This window comes from Dermacentor albipictus, chromosome 6 (assembly GCF_038994185.2).
Source record: "Dermacentor albipictus isolate Rhodes 1998 colony chromosome 6, USDA_Dalb.pri_finalv2, whole genome shotgun sequence".
In the NCBI taxonomy this organism is placed as follows: Eukaryota; Metazoa; Arthropoda; class Arachnida; order Ixodida; family Ixodidae; genus Dermacentor; species Dermacentor albipictus.
Window position 1 is genome coordinate 75,445,168 of NC_091826.1, and position 23,014 is coordinate 75,468,181.

Below are 23,014 nucleotides of genomic sequence, written 5' to 3' on the forward strand. Positions count from 1 at the left end.
AGTCACAGGAAAAGCACTGCATACCATCCCCAAACAAACAGCCTGACAGAACGTCTAAACCAAACGCTGGCCGACATGCTCTCCACCTATGTCAACCTCGAAATTAGACATGGGTCGCAATTTTGCCTTAAGATACTTTTGCTTAAAATGCGGCTCTACAAGAGACAACTCAGGTCACTGCATTTCAACTGGCCTGTGGTCGCACAGTCACAGTCACATAGGATACTGCGTTACCAGTAGATGATGACAACTACAACCCCTACGACGTCAACGATTTCCTACAAAGAGCTGAAGAAGCCCGGCAGTTGGCATGGTTCCGTATACGCACGCAACAACGTAGGGCCGCGAACAACTACAACCTGCAGCGCAGAGCAGTTCAGTACCAGCCAGGCGATAAAGTGTGGGTATGGACACCAGTGCATCGTCGCTCACTGTGAAAACTCCTTCGCCGATGTTTTGGTCCTTACGACACTATTCGACGAGTGGGTGACCTGAATTACGAAGTAATCCCTCATGGACAAGAAGATAGAACCGGCACAACCTTGCGAAGGTCGTACACGTAGCAGGCATGAATTCGACGTGCAGTGAAAGCACTTCTATTTATAAAATTTATCTCGCACGCACAGGGACGATGCGTTTTCGGAGGGGCATTCATACATCAGGTGCAACACTGTTGAAGCTACGCAAGTAGTGCAGTCTCCAAATTATATCACTCCGTGCGTTCCGTCTATGCTTCGCTGGGTTCCAGCGGTGTTTGCTCCCGCGAGCATGCAGGTGAGGCCGCCGCGACGGTATGCAAATAAAAACGACGAAATGAAAGTTGATGTGAAAGCACGTGTTAGCATCCAAATAAGCGCATGGTTTGTTTGCTTCTAAGGGTAAATTCTTATTTTCATTCAGAACCGACCTTATATAAGGAACATTTTTATAAAAAGCGGTCAAAAGACACCCAACTGTTTCTAACGGCGAACGCAGCCACCGCAAAAAGTAACTCTAGCCTCACCAGTGAGGCACCTGATATATAAAACGGAATATAATGCAGCAGAGAGCTCTCCACATGCCAGGTATGACCACTCTCCCGAAGTGCCCTTCCAAGCGCCTGATCGCGTCGCCATTCAAAGAGCGCCAGCAACGCCTCGCGCATGGCGAGCCAGCACATTTCTCTCGGGCACGCGCACGCGACAGCGACCGAGTCCGCCCGTCCAATGAGGAGTCAGGCATGGTACCTGGTTATCGAGGCGGGTTAACGTGGTTTGGTGGAGAGACGTTCTTGGGGGCAGGAGGGGGGAATTGTTGGATAGACTCCAGTTAACTCTGCTATCAAATTGTGTGGAAGCGTTTTAGCCTTGAGTTTGCACCCAAAATCTCACACACAAGAAGCGTGTTTGTTTAGTGTTCTTAGTTATAAAGTGCTACACTATAGGGCTGCATGCGTCAAAGCAGGGTATCGACACGCAACTATGTCAGGAGTGACCTGAAAATTTGACTTCACACTCACACCAAGTCGGGTCAAGCAAAAAGCTGATCGGCAGGACGGCACTTTACTAAGGGCCCCCTCCTAATCGAATGGATGCGAAAAAAATTCAGTGTCTAATATATCATCCCTAAGGCGACTTGAACGCGAAAGCCCAAGTGCCGATGCTTTAAAGGTGAACACGTTGAGTGCACATGCCTTTTAATTCGCTTGGTCTACTTCGCTTAGTCATCCCTCTTAATTCTCTTACTCATCCTCTTAATTCCTTAGTCATGCCCGTTAATTTGCCTAATGTACTTCGCTTAGTCATCCCTTGTAATTACAAAGATCAAGGGTTCAACTGCCAGCCAACGTCCTGGGTGCGAAAGGCCTAATTAGCTATATCTTAATTACCTGAGTACTCATGAACTTTTTCTTCATTAACATCAAAGGCTAAGTGTTCGAGTGCCGCACATAACGCTGCCTTAATTGCCTGCCTTAATTAACTTCGTGTTAAGTACCACCAAAGCTGGTGGGTCCGACTCCCACTCAAGGTCTAGGGTTCGATTCCCTCCAATGGCCGAGGGTTCGACTTCGACCAAAGGTCGTGGATTCGACTCCCACTTAGAATCGTGGATTTAAGTGGCCTAATTAACTCTAACTCCATTACCTTCCCCTTCATTACCACAAAAGATCATTGCTTCAACTCCCACAAATGGTCGTAGTTTGCCACCGAAGATGAAGGGTTCATAGCCTTTTGTACCTTTCGCGTCACCGAAACGATTTCACTCAAGGTGGACTCATTAGAAAAATAGTCTTTTCGCCCTACAGTAGTTCTCTCTCTCTCTCTCGCAAGATGTCTCTCACTTATAAGTTCCTCAGATGTGTATACATATCTGGAATATGTGTACTTTTTTTATTTACAGTAGGCTTCAGTAAGCGAACCTGGCAGACGACACAAAAACGTTTTAATAGATACTTTTAGCTTGTCCCCCAGGTAGCACAAAAGAGATACGTAACGTTTTCGTAGCGTTTATCCAAGACGATAAAAACGGGTTAAAGACACGAATGAGAGAACTTCGGCGGGAAAACGTCGTATATTTCTGCTAATGTCCGGCTTAATTACTTTCTTGAGACGATCTAGAACAGGTCTGCAAGACGTATTCGAAAAGTTGGTCTAGAAATAGGATTGGGAAAGACACAAGTAATCCCTTTGCCAAAACTATTCGTAACCAATTTCTAAATGTTTTTAGGACGTTATCAAAAAGCTGGTCTAGAAGCGATCTTGAAAGGTTTACGATCATCTGAAGCTAATTTTTGCGGGTGACGGGTGCGATTAGACATCGTTGTTCAAAACACGCGTTTAGTTTCGCCTCACGCGACTGGCCTATGCCGCGCAGACGTCGTCAGCCGCACCCGTGGGCATGGCCTAGGTCAATCGCGTGAGGTGAAACTGATCGGGCGTTTCGAACAACGATCTCCATTTGCGCCCCAGATGAGTAGAAGCGTCGGTGTTGACTGTAAGAGCCATGGCGCAGTGCCAAGCACTGTTCCCCGCATGGCCGGCGCATCCTCTACCAAGTCGCACGAAAATGAGCCTGCTAGAAATAATAAATCCTTAATACCGCCTTTAGTAAGCTACGATGCATACAACCACAATGGGAATGACATCCTGCAAAGAACAAATGGCCACGTCTTGGCAGGTGGGCAGACCAAGCCATGAATGCCAAGAGTGCATGAAATGAGAACATTGTGACAAAGCGAAAACACTTTATTAAAATGTAATGCTATGGCAAGGTTCGAACAAACTGTGTAAGAAATGCAAATAGAAGTAAAAGTACATCAACAATGACAAAAGTGGCAGAAAGGATTCGTAATGAATTCGAAAGTGAACATTCACTAGCACATAAAGAAAATTCCAAGTACACATAAAGAAATAAACAGGAAAACCTGGAGTGTACTAAAGTGTCTAATTTATCATACTAAAGTGCACGTGCCATTAGATGGACTAGAGTTATGCAGAAGTGACATCGGAGCGAATGGAAGAAGTAGACTGAAAAATGCAAGAGTATGAATCGGATAGTAACTGCCTCCAAGCAATGTTACCAATCAGCTAGAAGCTTGAAAAGAGCACAAAAAGAAATACCACCGCATGCCATCATAAAACAATCCTGTGACAGAAATAAAAAAATGGGAACAATGCAAAATTGGAAATATTGCCTTTAGGATATATCAAAGAAGGTAATGGCGAGAAAAAATAACCATACAACAAAAAAGCAATAAAGTGAAATTAGTACAGAATACTTAAACGGGGGATTCAGTGCAACAAGTGAACACTACTGTAGTACAGCGAACGATGAGACAGTAATGCTGCATCTTGCCACTCCAGAACGTGAGAAATGAACATGCAAGCCTCATATTAGAAACTTACATAAACATGGAAATAAACTGGAATGCACTGGAAGATGCATTTGTGTAACAAAGGAAGCAATGGTCATAACAAATAGTAAGTGTTTTATCTAAAAAGCCCTTTACGCTTTAAGAGGCAAAGTTGTACCTCCGGCAAAAAACAGAGTTGCAACGAATAATTTGCAAACCAGCAAATACATTAATTAGCAAACTGACATGTCACACTTTGCGCACATCTCCAGTCTCCTAAAGTAAAAAAAAAAGCACTCTGAATTAGAATAAAGGTTTAACACATGTAGGCAATAGCAAATTTTTTGCCAGTTCACTCACACTTTCACATCCAAAAACATTTGCCACAAAGTCCAGGCACAGTTCCACTGATGTTTACCAATTCACCCCCACTTTCACGTCCAACAATATTTGGCACACAGTCCAGGCAGAGCTTCATAGATAAACAGCTTGAGAGCACCCTACTGATTATTGTGCAGTCCCGCTGCTGGAAATAGAACTGCCGCACATGCTGGTAGTGGTTTCAGTGTAGACACATTTGCTGCCCTCGACAGGTATGCTCGGATATCTGCACTGGAGCTCCATTTTGTCCAAGTAGACACATTGATGCACTACGCTGGTAATTGAAACGTTTTGAATGCACAAGTATTGGCTTCACCAGAAAGACTTGCCCACATACCACCACTGGCATATATAGACCGTTTCATCGGGCAAGGAGGGTAGGGCGCGCGGAGAGCCTTTCCTCCTCTCTGGCTTCGGCGATCCGGCGCGGCGCTGCTTGAAAGTATTGCTGTCGCGTGCTGCGGAACGATTTAGATATGTTTTAAAGCTTACTTTGTGAAATTTAGCCCATATAAGGTCGTTCATATAAGGTCGTCAGGGAAGCCTTTCGGTGCATCGGTAACTACTGTAGGCAGAAATATGTCTTCGGGCGCAAAAATTTGACGCGCATAATTCGCCGCGGTGTACGCGCATTATCAGTCGCGGTGCGTGTATGTGTTGTTCACTATTTTGCTTATATCGATTTCAATTCAACAAAGAAAACCGGTGTCCTTGTATTACCAGCATTAAATGGTAAAGCAGCTCACTGCCTGATCGAATGACGTAGGGAGTAAAACATAAAACATAAGAGCGCATGCTCATGCACGGCCAACCTAAGGCAACCACGAAACATCTGAGCGGCAGGCGCTATCAAGTATTTGTGATACACTGGCATCGTTCTCACGGATTTCTAGTCTAGTATGCTTGAAATTACCATATGCCTACGCTAGCATTGGTACATGAGGCCCGTGGCGCTGCTCAAGACAGCGATCACTGCGGTTGGTGAGCCAGCACGATACATATATAAGCTGTGTGCTTCGGCATTGCCTTTTTGGCCTGTATATAGCCATAATATATGAGAGGGTTCACATAAAAAGAATGCGATGGCAATTTTTGAGCGCAAAATTTCCGTAATACATGAGTGCGTCGTAGAGAACTGAACGAATACAACCGAAAAAAAATTCGGTTATCATCATCTTTCTCTAAAAAAAAGCAAGAGAAAACGGACTAACGCCGCATAACGTTTATAAATATATAACCGCTGATGCCGTATGCTAACAAAGATATCTATAATCCAGCACCTACTACTGCTTAGGACGCTCGCGAAGTTCGTAAACGGTCGCTTTGATTGACAAGCTTAATTGAGACTGTAAGGTATGCTGTTATTACTAGCCAAGAATGTTTTATTCATGGGTGGAAACCTCATCCACCCAACCAAGTAGTCACGCAATGTAACTTCCAGTGAACAGTCTGAACGCTTGTCAAAGTATAACAGCACAGCTCCTATCGTAGCAGAACGGTACACACACTGTTACGATCGTCGCGTATGTTTCATGGCTCCTAAACCGCAGCTTAGAAGTAGAGGATAATACTTCAATAGCATCACATTAGTGATTGGAACATTCAGAAATACACAACTGATCTCCGAGGCTAATTGTAGGCTCAAATATGCGCGCACACTTCGCGATGCGTGTTCCGTCCACCTCAACGCCAGCGGAAATTCCGGCCACGACGCCTTCAATCACTTGAGCACGTCTCACAGAACCGTTTACCACGTAGAAGACGCACGTCATACTAAATAGACCGCACGACCGCGAAAACAAACGCCAGAACCTACCGCCGAGCGTATTGGCGGCGAGGAGTTACGGAGTCGCCCTCTATCGGAAGCGCCTCGCTGCCGTAGTATGAGGGATCACGTGGCGCGCTCCTCGTAGGTTTTGCTGTCAGCGCTCACTGAAAACACCACGCGCGAGCTCTCCCGGACATTTCTGTAAGTACTTTCGACACGAGAGAAGTTTCTTACTGTCTAAATAATAATCTTGGGCAAGCTGAAAGCACACTATCGTTTACAGCCGCTATCTCTTTACCGAATACGTACAGTGAACGCCACTGCGCGCGGTCGCCGCGATGGAGTCTCCCGAACCGGCTTCTTGCGTGAAAGGTAGGTAAACGCTGAGAGCAAACTATGTGAAATATGTTGTTATAGTGTTTGTATAACTAAATGGAGCGTAATAGAATGAAGCCTCAATGCAGCGATCGCGCAGATTCGCAGTGACCGACTGCGCGTCTGCATACTTGTCCACGCACTGTTTCGCTTTCTCCGCGCGCGCGTTTTCGCACCGTGCCATGAGGTTTAGGCCGCATAATATGAGCATTTGACAGTATACAGGCAACCATTGTTGCGTGGGCGCTATCAGAGCTGTTCAAAAATAATTTCATTGTAGAGACTTCGACGAAGTGCCGTCGCGACGATGCAATCTTTTTTTTTCTTCTAAGTTCTTTGACCTTTCAATACTATTTCTCGAGTTGCGTCGCACTGTATGTTTATCGGCGTTCTCAGCGTGCAATTTCCCGCTGCTCTTTTTTTGTAATCCAGTGCATTAATTCATAACGCAAACATGACCATATGCCACGCTTTCTTTAAATGTGCTTCTTACCGCTGCCTTTCCACTCCACTGAACTTGCCAGTATCTATAGTATCGGCAAGTTCATAGACCAAACCGTCATGACATTAGTCGGGCAGCGGACTCAGGCGAGCGTCTCAGTGCGCGTTTCCAGAACATCGCAGACCGGGCGCCTTAGCAGAAATCTTCCTCGCGTCTGTGCTTTCTGCATACCCGAGTTGTAGCCGATGACTGTTTGCCGGTTTTATGTTTCGCGAGCCAAGCTTCACGCAGCTTCTTGTCCTGCGGCTACGTGTGAATAAGGCTGACACCGGCCTCCGTTACGTGCGTCCGGCCCTGCGGCACCGAGCAGTAGCCTGCCATGTTGCGCGCCTTCAAAGGCAGCCACTACCTATTGTAGTGCTTTCAAGCGTTGTAAAGGAGACACTCGAAGCGGGAAAATTTCGCCAGTAAATGAAAACCTCAGCGTACGAGGGAATTTAAACTCGTTTTCAGCTCGCTTCGGCGCGCCCGAAGCAGCCGACGCGTCCGCTATGTCCACGTGATCCCTCCTAGCACGTCACGCCGACGGTGGCGCCAGCTTTTCCAGTGGTGGAGCTCGAGGCCAATACCTGCCATGCAAAAGACCGCTTTCACCCAAGCCAGTATGGCGCTGCTCATAAGCGGCACCACTGCGGTCCCAATATGGCGGCGCCTGCGAAAAAACGGTCTATATGCACTTGCTCTTCACTCAGTAGCATTGAACTTAAAGTGTTCCCTATGTGGCATCCATGTGTAAAACCGGTGTCACACGACAACTCTCGATCGCGATCAAGCCCGATCCGGATCGAAATTATCGATGCGACTGGCTCACTCTCGTAACTTGCGGAAAGGAGCCAATCACAACCGAGAAATTCGATTTGTAACGGACTGGATAGCGGCTACAAGAGCCTCGTGTGAAACCGGTATCAAATAATGCACAGACGTACGCTAGGAAAATGTGTTGCGCAAGGACAAAGAACTGCGACATGCCCTGTTGTGCGAAGCGCGCGAACAGAACGCATGTATATATATATATATATATATATATATATATATATATATATATATATATATATATATTTAAAACTGCGAGAGCGCTTCGCGAACTCCATGCGCACACATGGCACCCGCACGAAATCGGCAGGCCGCCGACTAAGTAAAGCGCGAAGGGCGCACAGCGTACATTCCGACACATGTCCCAAACTGCAAACAATCGTACTACCTAAAGCATACAAGTTATTTTATACCAAGGGCATACTCGACTCACGTATGCTGTATCCACAAGCGAGTTATGCAGCGTACATGCTGTATCCATTCGCCAAATAGTAAAATTGATAACAAGCACAAAGCTACAAGGGACTCAATACATTACTACCATTTGAGGCGTCAAATAAAATCGAATTTGGCCGTTTCATATATTGGACACAATATATGGACACATGTGGTACCCGGTAATACCATGAAATACCCATCACGTGGGTAAAGCGGGCGAAAACACAATCGAGAACCTGAAGCGCAAACGATAAAAGCACGGTATGGTGCACTGTAGCGCGAGGGAAGAAAATAGGGCGAGCACTTGACCTCACCTTTTGGGATAAGACACTAGTACTGAATCATTAAAAAAAAAGCCTGTTTGAACCAGTTCCCTTGCCTGCAACACTCTTGTCAAACGGGAGACTAAAATACCACGATGACGGCTCTATTGCGGAGATCGGCAAGGTGCGCACAGACAGAAATTTTGCCGCCTTTCTTCGCATTCTGCAAAATGCTTTCTTGTTAGGATCACGCATAGCGGCCTATCCCGACGCTAGCGACACACAGGCACGATTTCTTCCCTCTAACCTTCGTCCTTATACTACCCTTAACGCCTTAATTACAGTGTCAGTGAAAAGGCGCCTCACATAACAACATAACATGACAATGAACTTAAAGATCGCGCAACCTAAACTAATCACAGAACGTCGTTTTCTTGACGGCAAAACCCTGCAACACTTACATGACAAAGGGCACTGGCAGCACATTCAGAACAGCCGCTATCATACCACAGCGCAATGCAAGTGCGATAACGCTATTATGCCCGGCTCAAACAGACCGCACAACCCCAACTAATCACAGAATGTCATTTTCTTGACAGCAAAGCACTGCAACACTTACATGACAAAGGGCAGTGGCAGCACATTCAGAACAGTCGCAAACAGACCTTAGTGCCATGCGATTGCGATAACGCAACTATGCCAGGCTTCACGAATAACGTGGTCGCCTTGGTGACATAACAATTGAAAACACTACTGATTTCCAAATTAAAACCACACAAACATGTCGCACAACCCAAACTGATCACAGAATATCGTTTTCTTGACAGCAAAACACTGCAACACTTACATAGCAAAGGACAGCGGCAGCACATTCAGAACAGCCGCAAACACACCACAGCGCAATGCGAGTGTGGTGACGCGACGACGCCATGACGACGCGACCAAGGTAAATGTACCTGGTAGCGAAGCTTCCATAGGAGCCCATACGTTCAAAACATGGCGGTCCATTGGCGGTCCATAGAGAAAGAAATTTCAACAAGAGCGGACACTCTCATAGAGCCCAGCGGCCGAATTGACTGTAGCGCACCAAGCGGATGTTGTTGACTCCTTCCGGTTTCGGTTTTGGGCGCGCGCGCTTTGAACACCAGTTGGTACAGGCCGCGCCGGCTCCGCTGCTCGGCGCGGCATTCATTTTTTTCGCTTCTGCTGAAACTCGCGTGGCCTTGGCGTGGAATCGTTTCATTATTAAGTAGAAATGATTGCGATTGACCTTTACAAGACTGCGCCGAATCTGTCAGCTGTAATTTCATAAAGAAAAAGAAACACGTCTTCTGAAATGATTACATGTTTATTTTGCTCTATATAAATGCTCGTTCCGGGCTTCTGCATTCATCCAAAGTTGTGGCACCAGGTAAGCAGCAGTCGTTGCCGTACGATGCTCCACCGGATTTCATCAGCTGAAAGAAAGTAAATTACAAGCATGCATCATTTCGGTATATTGACCTAACTGGAGTATTGCGTGTAGAGGCGAAACATGCGTAGGTGGTGAATGGGTGGCATCACAGATAAATTCACTTTTAGGTACATTTCGCAGCAAAGACTCGTCCCAAACAATGCCATAAATCTGAACATCCGATTTTCAAGCACCCGTCCTTTCCCGGACATTATTTCCTGCACTTTAAGTGCACAAATACGCGGGTGACTGCGCGTTTCCCAAACAACTTGGCCTCAGTCGACACGATGGTACGCCAAGTACACAAAGGTGGCTACAACACAGGCTCAGCCAGACCATGTTACGCGCTCGCATAATGCCTTCTAATCGCAATAAAGTCAGACTCGTGGGTCCAAAGCCTGTTTTCAGTCGCTCAGAATACATAAATGTCATGTTCTTGAGCTCCTCCGCGTTATCTTTTACGCGTCCTGCTGGCGCATGCAACACTCCCGTGTTATCACTCTCGGCAATCGCTCGTCGCGTTTTTGAGAAGCGTGAGTACCGAAGTAAGGTATATGTTGTTGCAGGGCTATAAAATGCGTCACAAACTTGTCCCACTAAAATTCAGTACACCCAAAACTAACTCACTATGGCCGGCTTGCTTTTTTGCTAACAGCTTCACAACCCCACGCGCGGCGAGCAAGCCTCGAGATATCCCAAAAGGTTACCAAATAAATTACAATACTTTTTCGGGTCAGAGAATGCACCTGAACCAGTAAGCTTCATTACACACGAAAATAACGGCGACACATAGCCGAGCTGCTTTTCGCTAACTGCGTCAGTTAGCCGGGCGCGGCAACCATGCTTCTAAGCTACACCAAATATAACGACGTCAGTTACAATAATGTTGGGGGCCACAGAATGCACCAAAACTTGTCTGTTTTAGGCGCTACGACGTAGTGCACGCATATACACGCGCAAATGCGTCACACAGCCGAGCCGGTTTTCGCTTACTGCGTCAATAAGCCGGGCGCGGCAAGCGTGCCTAAAAGCTACCGAAATAAGTTACAGTAATGTTGAGGCTCATAGAAAGCGTCGCAAACATCTCCCAGAACGGGGCATTAACTCAATTTAACTGCGCCAGGACGGCGGTGCTGTTTTTCGCTAACTGCGCCACGCGCACTAAGCCTAAATGTGATTAAAATGAGCCGCACACTGTCAAACACAATTTCTCACCTTGCCGTAGTCCAGTAGTGCAGCGGTGCCGTGTCGAAATGCAGACGACACGCAAGAGAAGCATAGAGAAGGCCGGGAGCCCAATAAAATGGGCTGTATCCAAAACAAACGGGTCGCCGAGCACGCGAGCTTCTCACGTACGACCATCCTCGCTCACTCCTGCGGCTTGTCTGGCGCATGACGTATGCACACGCGTCTGGCGGGCCGCTAGCTTGTTGCTATGCAACGCAACAAAAAGTTGCAACTATAAGTTCATTTACACGCAAAACTTTTCCACTTTTAGTGGGAAGGAATAAAAAAATGAAACGTTGTCTGGAAGTTTATTTCACATTCTTTTTTTCTGATGCTCGCGTCAACTAACGGCTGTTGTTGAAACTAGGCGTGACGTGTTTCCTGTTGCCAGTTTTTGAAGAGCGTCCCCTCTTGTTGAATTTCTTTCTCTATGGGCGGTCCATGGGGCTTAGCGCCATCTGTATGTGGTGGGAACACTTCCGGCGGAATAAAAAATAATGTGACGCCATGTCCGTTAAAAGCAGAAGTGACGTCATTTTGTTTTCGAAGGCGCGAAATTTGTTTTGTTGTTCTTCCTTTGGAGCTATATATTCAAATGCCCTGCCATTCGACTGGATGGGCGTTTCGAGCTTTCTGCGTGGAAAGCGATGCAGGGAAAGGCCAGCCGTACGGTTGTTGAAATCGCATCCCTGCACAGAACACCCTTTCTTTGGAGGCGGATGAAAGCTTTAGGTGTAGAGTGCTGATCGTATTGTTGGATGCCAAGCCCGTCGGCCAGCGCGGTCGCACGAAAACAACTACACAATTATCTGGCGGTCGTAACCCACTACATTTGACTGAACAGATTAAGAAGCACTGAAGCTACCCACGTCACCAAGTTCAGACAAACTTTGACAAGCAAGAAAGTACAAACTGTGAGGGGGGCGTATTTCAACACGTGATACGAGTGCGCCTTTCTGCCCATTTCAAGACGTGCGTTGCATTGCGAGTGATAGTGGCGTCAACGCCCCCTGTAGCGATGCGCGCTTAAAGGAAATGCATTTATTAATAATAATAAAATTTAACTTGTATTTTCTTAACTCGTCTAGAATGTATAAAATTGTCTAGGAATTTTATTTTCGTTGAATGAATCTAACTGTGTCTCGTTTGAATTAAAAAACGAGTTTTTCTTTCCCAATGTTTGTTCCCTCCAAACATAGTGGCGCTTCAATCGCTGCTCCCATAACCCCCCATGCTGATGTCGGTGACAATCTCTACTGAACCCCTTTTCGTCCGAAGCTTCGCGACCTATTTGGATCGACCTTGGACGCGACTATGCCCGGCTCGCTCGGCTGCCCGGCATCACGACTCACGTGGCCACCTTGGTCACATGATTTGACGACGGTATCGCCACCTTGCGTAAGGTTGGATCGCGTTTATGGGTTTTTGAATATTGTAGAAGCCGCTAAAGAGGCTGACGCGCCATGGCGTGGCGGTGGCGCCTTGAGTCGTTTTCAAAACGTATTCACCCCTCGTTTTTAAGCTGCCTTGCTTCCAACGTTATCAAAACGTATTCAGCCCTCGTTTTTAAGCTATCTTGTTTGGAACGTCTTTGATGCGTCGATTTTGGTCAAAAATCCGTTTCAGACGTTGAATCCCTTAATACGACGTTTTCACGACTTTGTGTGCTACCTAGGCCGCTATTCCGGCAAGCGGGGCGGTTTGGGTGGATTGCTGGATAGCCGGGGGCGTAAATGTGAGCGTCCGGAGCAGTGTAGCCGCCTTGTGGCGTATAGCTCAACCAAACACAGAGCTAAAATTGCAGTAACCTACTATAGTCTACATCGCTGCTTTACGCACATTTTTTGCAGTGTCGTAATTGTAAATATGATCACGCTGCTGTCGCAAATTTAAACTCCAGCTAAGGATATCGTAAGTGGCTCCGTTTACGTGGTTGAGCTTTGCGCCACCAGCTGGCGCCACCAATCCACCGCTCACATTAACGCTCCCACTCATCCGGCAAACCACCCGCGCTTGTCGGAATACCAGACGCACTAAAATTCTCTAATAACGCGATGCATGCATTTCTAGATCATCTTGTTTACACGAGCGCAGCCATCCACTGCACCTTGTAGAATTCGCTCAGAGCACGCGAAATCACACATTCCTTGTTTCTCTAACCGTCACCAAGATAGCGCGCATACGAAGTGGTAGAGGTGCATTGGCACACGTGTTTGAATTGAATGCTGGGGTTTTACGTGCCAAAACCACGATTTAATTATGAGAAACGCCGTAGTGGAGGACTCCGGATTAATTTCGACTACCGGGGCATCTTTAACGCGCCCGATTGCACTGGACGCGAGCGTATTTGCATTTCGCCCTCCGTCGAAATGCGGCCTCTGTGGCCGGGATTCCACCCGTGTGCTCGTGCTTAGCAGCGCAATGCCATAGCCGCTAATGCACCCCGGCGGATGGCACGCACATTTGAAACGCGTAACTAAATGAGATAAAATGAGACTATTCCGGAGAAAGCACAAACCTACCCGCAGAGCCTGCATACTCTGGTTGCAGCAGGAAGCTCAAATGTCTCTTCTCTAAGTGTAGGTTCCATTTCAGGCATGTTCTTTTCTCTAATGAATTCAAGCACCATGCCCTGGTATTTTTGTAGAGAACTGAGCCCCACCTGCCCTACGGGGTACATCCGCACTGATTAAGGAAATTATATTCGGGTAAAGGAGTCACAGGGCAGGCAATTTTAAAGTGATATACCTTATAGTTTGGGTGATAATAATGAGCTCTAAAGCTTAATACACCTACGTCTATCTAATATAAGCTAGACAGCACTGTTATAAATCGGATACTTTAGCTATAGTGAGTGGTGAAGCTCTAACTAGACGTTTTCTCGAAAATTTGGGAACAGAGTGAGCATTTCCTATGTCAATATACAAGCATGTCAAACACAGATTCAGGCTTAACACAGAAGGTCGAGGACTCATAGCCTTTTTGCAGCTTTAGTGGAAAACTCGTTTGTTAGGCGTGTTTTCCAGTTAACGGAACTTGCCCATAATGCAGACGATGCATCCTAACATGCAGGTTGTGCTCCGGGCTTCATCAGAATTCCTCCACCATGCCACAAATGGCCGAGTGTATTTCAGGCATGTAATCATCGACTTCCCGGTGACGTGGCCGAAAAGAAGAGGCGCCCGGGGCATGTCGTCAAAGTTTTTCACTTTGAGCGACGTTCGTATCGAGAATCCCGCGCCAACTGATGATGTCCCCGTCTTCGCGAAGCCATCGAGGCGCTGCGGTCAGCGGGGAAAATTTATCGAGCTGTCGTCCAGCTTCCTTGCAAACCTCAAGCCTTCAGCTACCGAGACCTTCAAGAGCGCAGGTACGTCCATATAGAAATATGATTCATGCCTGGCAGTCTATATCGAGGTATGGCTTCAGCCGCGAAACGTGGATGAGGTCCACAGGCGTCAGACTTGAGGATGCATCAAACTGTAATGGCGCAATGTTGTAATTTACGTCGTTAACTTGACGCAGGACTTCATAAGGCGCTGTGTAGCGCGAGAGAAACTTCTGGGAGAGGCCAACCCGATGACATGGTGCCCAAAGAAGCACCCACACATCTTGCGGGAAGCTAACATCTCGATCGCAACGGTCATAACGCTCTTTTTGTATATGCTGCGAGGCTAATAAACGAAACCGGGTGACTTGACGTGCCACCCCGTACAAAAAAAATTATTGAGAAGGCATTGAAATATTGTTGGTCAATGTTGAGTTTTTTATTGAGGAAATATTGAGAGTATGTTGGAGAATTGTTGGGTTGAGTGTTGAGCACTCTTGAATATTGGCCACTGAAATCGAATTGAAACACCATTGGGTACCTCAACGTTGAAGAATTGTGAAGTTACCATTGAAAGTCCATTGTGCTTAGACGGCCCGTTGTGTTTGTTTTGTTGAATGGTTGTTGAGTTACCATTGATTCTGCGTTGAAGTAACGTTGTGGTAGTTCTGTTGACCTGCTGTTGAGTTATTATTGCCACAGCATGGAAAAGCATATTGTGGCACAGTTAAGATGCCATTGAAATTTCAGAAGTCGGTATTGAAATATGATTGACGTTTCGTTGGGCTAGTGTGTTTTTATTCATATATTGAAATTGCTTCACTGTTCACACTTGCATGCCCCGGTGCCTGCTCGTAAATTTCCCAAACACAAACAAAATCAAAGGAGAGACTGATCAACTAGAAGTACCTTTATTTACACTAAAGATGCGTGCACGTGAAACATTACAGTACATTACAGTACATTACAGTACAGGCACCACTACATCGAACTTGGAGACACAGGCTAATACCTACAGCACTCTAGCAGTGTAAATACATCTGAAAAAACCTATACATATGAATCCAATCAAAACGATCATTGTGGTCTTCACTTTCGCCTTAAGTATATGACTAGAAGGCAAAGCGACTCAAAAGGCAGGGCTTAAGCATACCCTTGTAACAACCAACTTAGAACACATGAACACTTGGAGCTGCTTGCATGTGAATACACAAAAGACATCTGAATATGTTACATTAAAATGTTGCGCACACTAACACATCACAGCAAGAGCTACGGCTGACTGTGAGAAGGCAAAATAACCAACTTGAAACAAATGACTTCACGTAAATATATACAACCTTTAGCACACGTCTTCCACCACGATTAAAATTTAATGAAGTACCAAAGTAGACTTGCCTGAGCTTTGTCTTCGAGATATATGCATATTCATGTTGCCCAATTATTTTATAAGATAACATCACTCAACTTAGCTTTTATTTGACGAGACATCATTTAGAAAGTAGTCAGGCATGATGAACACCTGAATCGTGTTTCTGACAAGCCAGGATTGCTTTCTTCAGAAATAAACTTCTAAAGCTTTTGTGTAATGAAAGCAGCTTATCTCCCTGGCACAAGTCAAGAACAAACAGTACACCATATGATTATGTCAATTTGGGGTACAGAAGAGTTCGTTAGTGGCATTTCCTCAATTTAGTGAGCTCATTTTCAGGTAATCTTTCTGGACTTGCACAAAGCTAATTAAAGCACTTTTTGGGGCCTTTTTTCCCATAAACAGCAACTAAGTGCTACCTCAGTCAATAAAGAGATAAGGAAAGGCTAATACCTTGAACAATAAGAGAAAAAATAATTATTTAGCACAGAAAATTGGTAGTAACACATGGCTAACACAATTCCAAACAGCCAAATAAATGGTCACCTGCACTTTCAGTATCAAGCACCCCAGAAATAGTCATAAAGTATGAGGAAAGGTTCCAATAACTCGACAGCCAGATTGCTGACAGTGAAAAACGCCAATAAATGCATATACGAAACACAAATTACCTCAATTTCGCAGATAAAGTGTTATTAAAATAGCACCAGAATTTCGCTGCATAAAATACATAAAGGTTGCATAAAAATTGGGTCAAAGCAGTAACTGAAAGACAGAGGGAGCTACAGCACATATGTTGAAAAAGATAACAAGGAAAATGATATATATGCATATTTAAGTTTACAATTTTCGCTCCAACATGTAGAAAAAGAACGCATGCACTTAGAGCATAAAAAGGTTCATGTGCCTGGAGAATGCAGCGCAGTACAACGAAGCGTCATGAGAACCGAAAAGTAGATCTTACTACGAATGCTTGCAACCTACAATCAGGCATGTGCCATGTCATGCCTTGAATGGATGAAATTCATAAATCTTATACACAAAGAAAGTTACCATCACTCTTATTGGCTTCCTCAGGGGACTCCTTGAAATTGAACGAGAAAAATGTACTCAGTGTGAAAAACAAAGAGAAGATAAGACCCTATAGCGTTCTTCCTGAAATAAACAGCGCAAATAACTTCATGTATCAATTCTATGGACACTTCGCCAATTCGGTGTACATTTATATTTCACAACCACCCAAACCGAGACGAGAAGGATGAATTAAGACAGGAACACACATGAACGCTGACTCAAGTAGAAGTTTATTCGTGAAGACGAAGATTTTAAACACACTGGCCAACTTCACAAAGAAAAAGCCATGGATGCGCAGCATACAAAGCCCGGAACAACAAAAAAGGACCGAAATACGTCCTGTAGAATAAACATGTGCGTCGAAAACAAACAAAAACATGAAAACTGAAAGGTTTCTCCTGTAAGTGATATTAACGAGAAGTACTGTAGCAACTCTTTCCCACTAAGGGTCACAGAAATCTTGCTTGTGAATATTTCTTCGTGATCAGTAAATAATGCTTCCATCAGTCCTCTTGTGTTCTGTTCTTTCTGCTCTATACCGCAACACCAGAGGAGTTCGAGAAGCAATATTTATTGATCACAAACGAAACAATTGCATAACCAAGTTATCTGTTGCCCTTAGTGGGAAAAAGTTGTTCTCAAAAGAGTATTTCCCGTTGGGTAGTATCACTTATCCGACAAATCTTTCGCTTTTTCAATAGATTTGAACGATAGTTCTCGTTTTTCACGCAGGCTTATTCTACATGACATGGCTTCATATTTTTTTCTTGTCGCACGTGGCTGTTTCTGCCACGCATGCACGGATTTTTACCTTTGCCAAGTTGACCAGTGTGTTTAATCCCTTTGTCATCAAAAGCAAACTTTTAGTAGAGCTTGCGCTCGTGTGTGCTCCTACCTATATCGTCGTCCGCCACTGTTCGTGCTGCTGTTTACAGTACCCACGTATCACTTGGTTAGGCTGGTAAACATTCTCACAAACAAAAGCAAATGCCTCCCCTCAAAAGGTAGCCCATCCTTTACTACTAAACGCCAGAGCAAATCGAAAGTAAGCCTTCACAGCGTCCATGCGACAGCTAGTACACCACAGAGCAACACAAAAAATAGTTGAAAATCCCACTTGATGGAGAGTGGCAACAGAGATGCGAGCTTGCTAGTGAGTCAGTCACATATCAACGGGTGTCTCTTGCACGACGCCAAGGTGCTTTTGGCGTAGAACACTTTAGCATCTGGGAATTTACTGCATACGTAACCTGTGAGAAGGGAATGTGGACAGAAAATGAGATTGCGCGGATTCAGAATTTGCCCACTCACTGCACATAACTACGCACGAAATAGAACTACACACTATACTGGCAAGTAAAAATTTGCGACTCTTTACGAGTGCCGTCGAGAAAAGGAAGGAATGGGTTGCTACGGTAAATGTTAGCTAAAACACGCACAGCGATGTTTCACAGTGGGGAAAATATTCCCGGCTCTCTCGCAGAACCAAAGACCACGCGACAGTGCATAGCCCATACCAAACAGATATCGAATCTTTGGGCAGAAGTCCAGTAGAAGGAATGACCTAAACATACGCCGAGAGCGATGCGAGCGTGCCTGTACGAGTGAGAACATGTACCGCTTCTTTGAAGCTAGCCACTCCGGCGTGGCTCCGATCATCCCGCGCGATTTGTGTGCAGAACGTCGCGTACACGCCCTTGCGCGTTTTGCGCGGTAGCGTCCGCGCGGTGAGCTAGCTTCATGCACGCGTCATTCTTCACTGCGCAAACGGTGCTCGAGTGCGACGCTTAGCTCGAGGCGACAACGCGCCGATTGGCGCTCCTTTCGCTTCTGGAAACAACGCACATTCGGATCGGTCCAACTCAAAGAGGCAGCAGAGAACGGTGCCATGTTTCGGTTATCGCTTATTAAAATTGTACAGTACGCCTTCAACGGCAACCCGCCGCGCTAGATAAAGATGCTTACTGCGGTAGTTTTGGCGGTGATAGACGATAAGGTGAGCCCGTCGGCGGCAGTGTTCTTTGACCACGTCACCACACCTCTGTTCATTTGCGCTGTGTATCCCTGTACAGTCACCGCGCGGAAGCTGTGACTAATCGGTTGGCCGTTCTCCGCAAATCCCAGAGAGGTGAAATATATTTCGCGGTGCGCCGCATCATTAGCCGCAACCTAAATCGAGGCGCGCTTAACCGCTACGGCACAAAAGGTGATCACACTAACCGTATGGTGTACGATGAGCCACTACGGAAAAAAAATAATTCTGATGTTCCACGTGCCAAACCAACGATATGATTATGAGGCACGTCGTAGTTGGGGACTCCGTATTAATTTTGACTTCCTGGAAATTTTTACGTGCATACAATGCACAATGCATGAGCGTTTTTGCATTCCGCTCCTTTGGAATGCGGCCGCTGAAGGGATCGTATCCATGACCTCGAGCCCCAAATTGCCACGGAGGCCGCCATAGTTACGAAATGCCTAAGCGTGAAGTGCAACACTACCTTCCGGTACGAGTGTGGTACAAGCGTAGCACAGCTGTACACCTGCTGCACGATTATTTGTCGCGGTTCTCCTAAACTCGTAGTGCCTGCCTAAATACCTTGAAAGGCAGCGCGCCTCTCACGTATCGGAACGCGATAACAAGCGCTTAGACGGCATACGTGAGCCCCCATGACCACTGTAGAAAATTATCACTGCGCAGAGAAGCCGATCCTTATGTTCCAAATGTGTTCTCTCATACAAATGAAGGAAACGTTATTAGACAGGAACAAATGAAGCAATGCAATTTTACGCACATGGGGCGCCGCTGCCTCTTCGCCTACCATTGCTTCAAACGAAGTGACGGCGGCAGCGAGAGTTAGTATCGCGCGCATTTGCTCCGAGGCATGCGGTTTGCTTCAAGAAAGTGAATGGTGTGCTTAACATGTCACGCACGTCAATGTCAAAATAGAAAAGAAGGCTACGTGCCCAAGAAAACGAGATTACTTACCTATCTTCAGAAGTGCGGCTGCGACTGTTTCGGGTGCCTTGTCTCCAACAGGCATCATGGCCTCTGCCGCGCAACTCATCAAAACCGTCAGGCTCGCACATCAGTAGAAGACTAGTTGTTGGGTGAGCCAACCACTTCACCGGATAAACGTCCCACTTATCGTCGTTAAAGCATTTCACTAAAATGTGCGTCATGATGTCCGAAAAGAAAATACTTTCATCAAGAAGCACGAGGCGTGAACCACCGCACAACTGCAACCAAATAACTGAGTCCGAAAGCCGTTCACAGCTTCACATGGTTTCACTATCGTATTCAGTTATAAAAACCTTTTAAACACAATATACCGGCACTTAAGAACCACTAACTGATTAGCAATAATTTTTCATCAACTAACCTTCGTAAATTTTTAAGAACTACCTAATTTAGAGCGTAAACAATAAATACTACGACCAAAAAATGCGACTACGAAACTAGCGGTAACCATATCTACTGTTGCAAAAGTGTGCGCAAACCGAAGCTCGGTTGCGCCCGTTTGCGCGCACACATACACACCCGAACGCTACCTTAACGTTTGTCGCGCCACCTAGAAATAAGAATTACTACTAGTTTTGCTATTTTTACAAAAATAAAACTTTTAAAATAGTTTGCAGCATCTTTGCAGATGGCAAGGTGACAAGTAAGCTACAATAAGAGTCCGTTACCTGTATTTCTTTCATTTCCCTTTGGTGTTTTTAGCTGAACGTACGAGACCTGCAGGCTTAGGTCATGAGAAGACGACAGTTCGGCGAGGCTCAAATAAATCGCGTGCTTCTTGGAAGGCGAGAAACGGGAGCAGCCGCAGATACAGCGATTAGCTGTGATACTGTTGCGGCTGTGGCTGAATCTGAAGCTCTTTGAAGTCAATGGTTATAGCGGCTGTGCGCTGCGATCTCAAAGCGCGTTCATTCTTTGATCTCTAGTACCACGGACATTGGACAAAAAACTATATTTGCTTTACGGACAGAGGGTACGTCGCAGGAAATTCGAAGACCTCACCCGTGTATGTCTGTAGCGTGTGCGCGCTTGCATCCTACGGTTCCCACAGTGCGTCCGATGCTCGAAGGTAGCGTCGTCGCCTGTCGGCACCTGTCTTATCGCCGGCCGCACTGCCGCCGTGTCTACTTTTGGGGAACTCCACATGCGCGTAGTCACCGTGTTTGCAAGTGAATTTCGCAATATTATGCTCCCCGAAACGTGCTCATTTCGGATCGTACCAATGGTTATGTCATCTAGTGTATGTTAAAACGACGATGGCATTTGCACACCGGCGAAGAAATAAATCGTTATGAACTTGGGCGGTCATGAATCTAGACTAACGTTGCAGTTTTTACGTAGCGAAAGTGGCTACGAAAGTGGGGCGGTCCCGGAGATAGGCGCTTCAAAGCGCCAGCTGTAGCGACAGCACCAGGAAGTGGCACGCGGCGCACACGCCAAGCATTTCAGAGCTTACTGGCTTTCGAATGAGAGGAGTATGCGCGCGCTCGTGGCCTATTGGTTAGAGTACCGGGCTCGACGGCCGACGTTCAATTCCACCCCATCGGTCACATATAATTTTCTATTAATGAAAGCGAGGCGAAAGAAGAACCTACCTGCCGCAAAGTGACAGGAATGAGGTTGGAACGCATCGCAAAACATGTTTGGAATGTCTTCATATGCGATTTCTAATTATTCTATACTGGACTCAACTGCTACACAACAAAAGAACAACTAGAAAAATCAACACAAATTACCCAATAAATTGTTTATTGAGAACACTCAACGGTAATATTGTTGTGCAAGGGTTGAGTGAACTCAATTGCCCTTGAAAATTTGTTGAAGTCCGTTGTTTCAACAATTCCCCAACAATATATCAATGGTTAATCAACACTCATTTTTGTACGGGACGTGAGCATGATAGATGGCTTCACGAGCGTACTCAGTTGCAACACGCGGTACAAAAGGGAGGATGGCGTCAAAAGGCAAGGTGGGGTCGCGGCCATACGAAAGATGAAAGCCTGAATATCCTGTGGTATCATGTCGAGACGAGTTCATCATTCAGTATATATATGTATATGGGTGTCTGTGTCTGCATGTGTGTGTGTAAGAGATAATACTATTAGGAACCAAAGGCACAGTGAATTATTTGTTAGATTGTTAGAGACAACCCCATGAAAAAGGCAATAAAGTCAGAAAATCTTCAGGATAATTGTCACCCTTCTTTAATTGAAATGTATCGATAATAAGTAAAAGTAAGTCAGCAAAACCTGTTTTAAATACAGGTTTAGATGTGGCCTTCCCTCCGTCAAATTTATTTGTTGTCGAAATATGTGTACAAGATTTTCAGTAGGGCGCTTATACGTGGTTAATATAACGTAACATACGATACAGTGTTGGCAGCGACAAGCAGCAGCAAAACAATTGATGTAATACGTGAGTGGACATGGCGTTCTCCGAACGCAATAAAAGGACAGCGGTGCTGCCAATGTTCTTTGCTCATTGGTACTGACAAGTTCATTTTCAAGCGTGATCCCAATGTGCGGCAAGTACGTATACAGAACGAGAGCTAAGACAGCGCTGTAATTTGATTTCTCACTGAATGCCCATTTTTAAACCATGTTTCTCACTGGCTCCATCCTTCGCGGTCTACTACCGGTGGAATTGCGACATCCACCCAGACTCACGCCACCTAGCGTTGATGCATTGTGACAAGAAAATCACACATCTCACTTCAGAGGAAGCGGTATAGTTTCACGAAATTATGGAGGTGGAGGACATGGAGGTGAACAGGAGGTCGAACACGAGTAATCTACCAAAAGCGAGCATACTATAAGAGAACGTGTATATATTCGGTCCGGTCGCTGCTAGCAAATATTTGTGTACTCTATTGAGCGCTATCATTATCGTCACAAGAAACATTCATCTGTATGACTCGCTTATGAGATTTCAAATCCTGCTCAAACAATAGCAGCCAGAAACTAGGGTAAAAGGTGGAGTAGTGGCAATTCGAACCCTATTCACCAACGTCCATATCGTGGTTCTGCGTTGGAACGAGCTGTTATCAAACATGAAGTAGAAAAGATGCTTCAAAAGGACATTATTGAGCCTTCCTGTAGTCCCTGGGCTTCTCCCGTCGTACTTGTCAAAAAGAAGGATGGAACATGGCGCTTTTGTGTAGATCATC

At 45.7% G+C, this 23,014-nt stretch overlaps 1 protein-coding gene and 1 long non-coding RNA gene across 5 annotated transcripts in view; one reads left to right on the forward strand and one right to left on the reverse strand.

Annotated features, from left to right (window-relative positions):
• LOC135897120 (calcium-activated chloride channel regulator 1-like) overlaps nt 1–23,014 on the forward strand; it is a 255,364-nt gene that overhangs the window by 40,305 nt on the left and 192,045 nt on the right. For all 4 annotated transcript variants that reach the window (XM_070520850.1, XM_070520851.1, XM_070520852.1 and 1 more), the window contains one exon: nt 14,125–14,422. In XM_070520850.1, coding sequence (XP_070376951.1) covers nt 14,125–14,422 — 298 coding nt within the window. The remainder of the gene's footprint in view (nt 1–14,124; nt 14,423–23,014) is intronic.
• LOC139046924 (uncharacterized) lies at nt 15,276–20,067 on the reverse strand. The gene is made up of 2 exons (XR_011506988.1): nt 19,816–20,067; nt 15,276–18,076 (listed from the first exon to the last, which is right to left on the reverse strand). It is a non-coding gene; the product is annotated as an uncharacterized lncRNA (long non-coding RNA).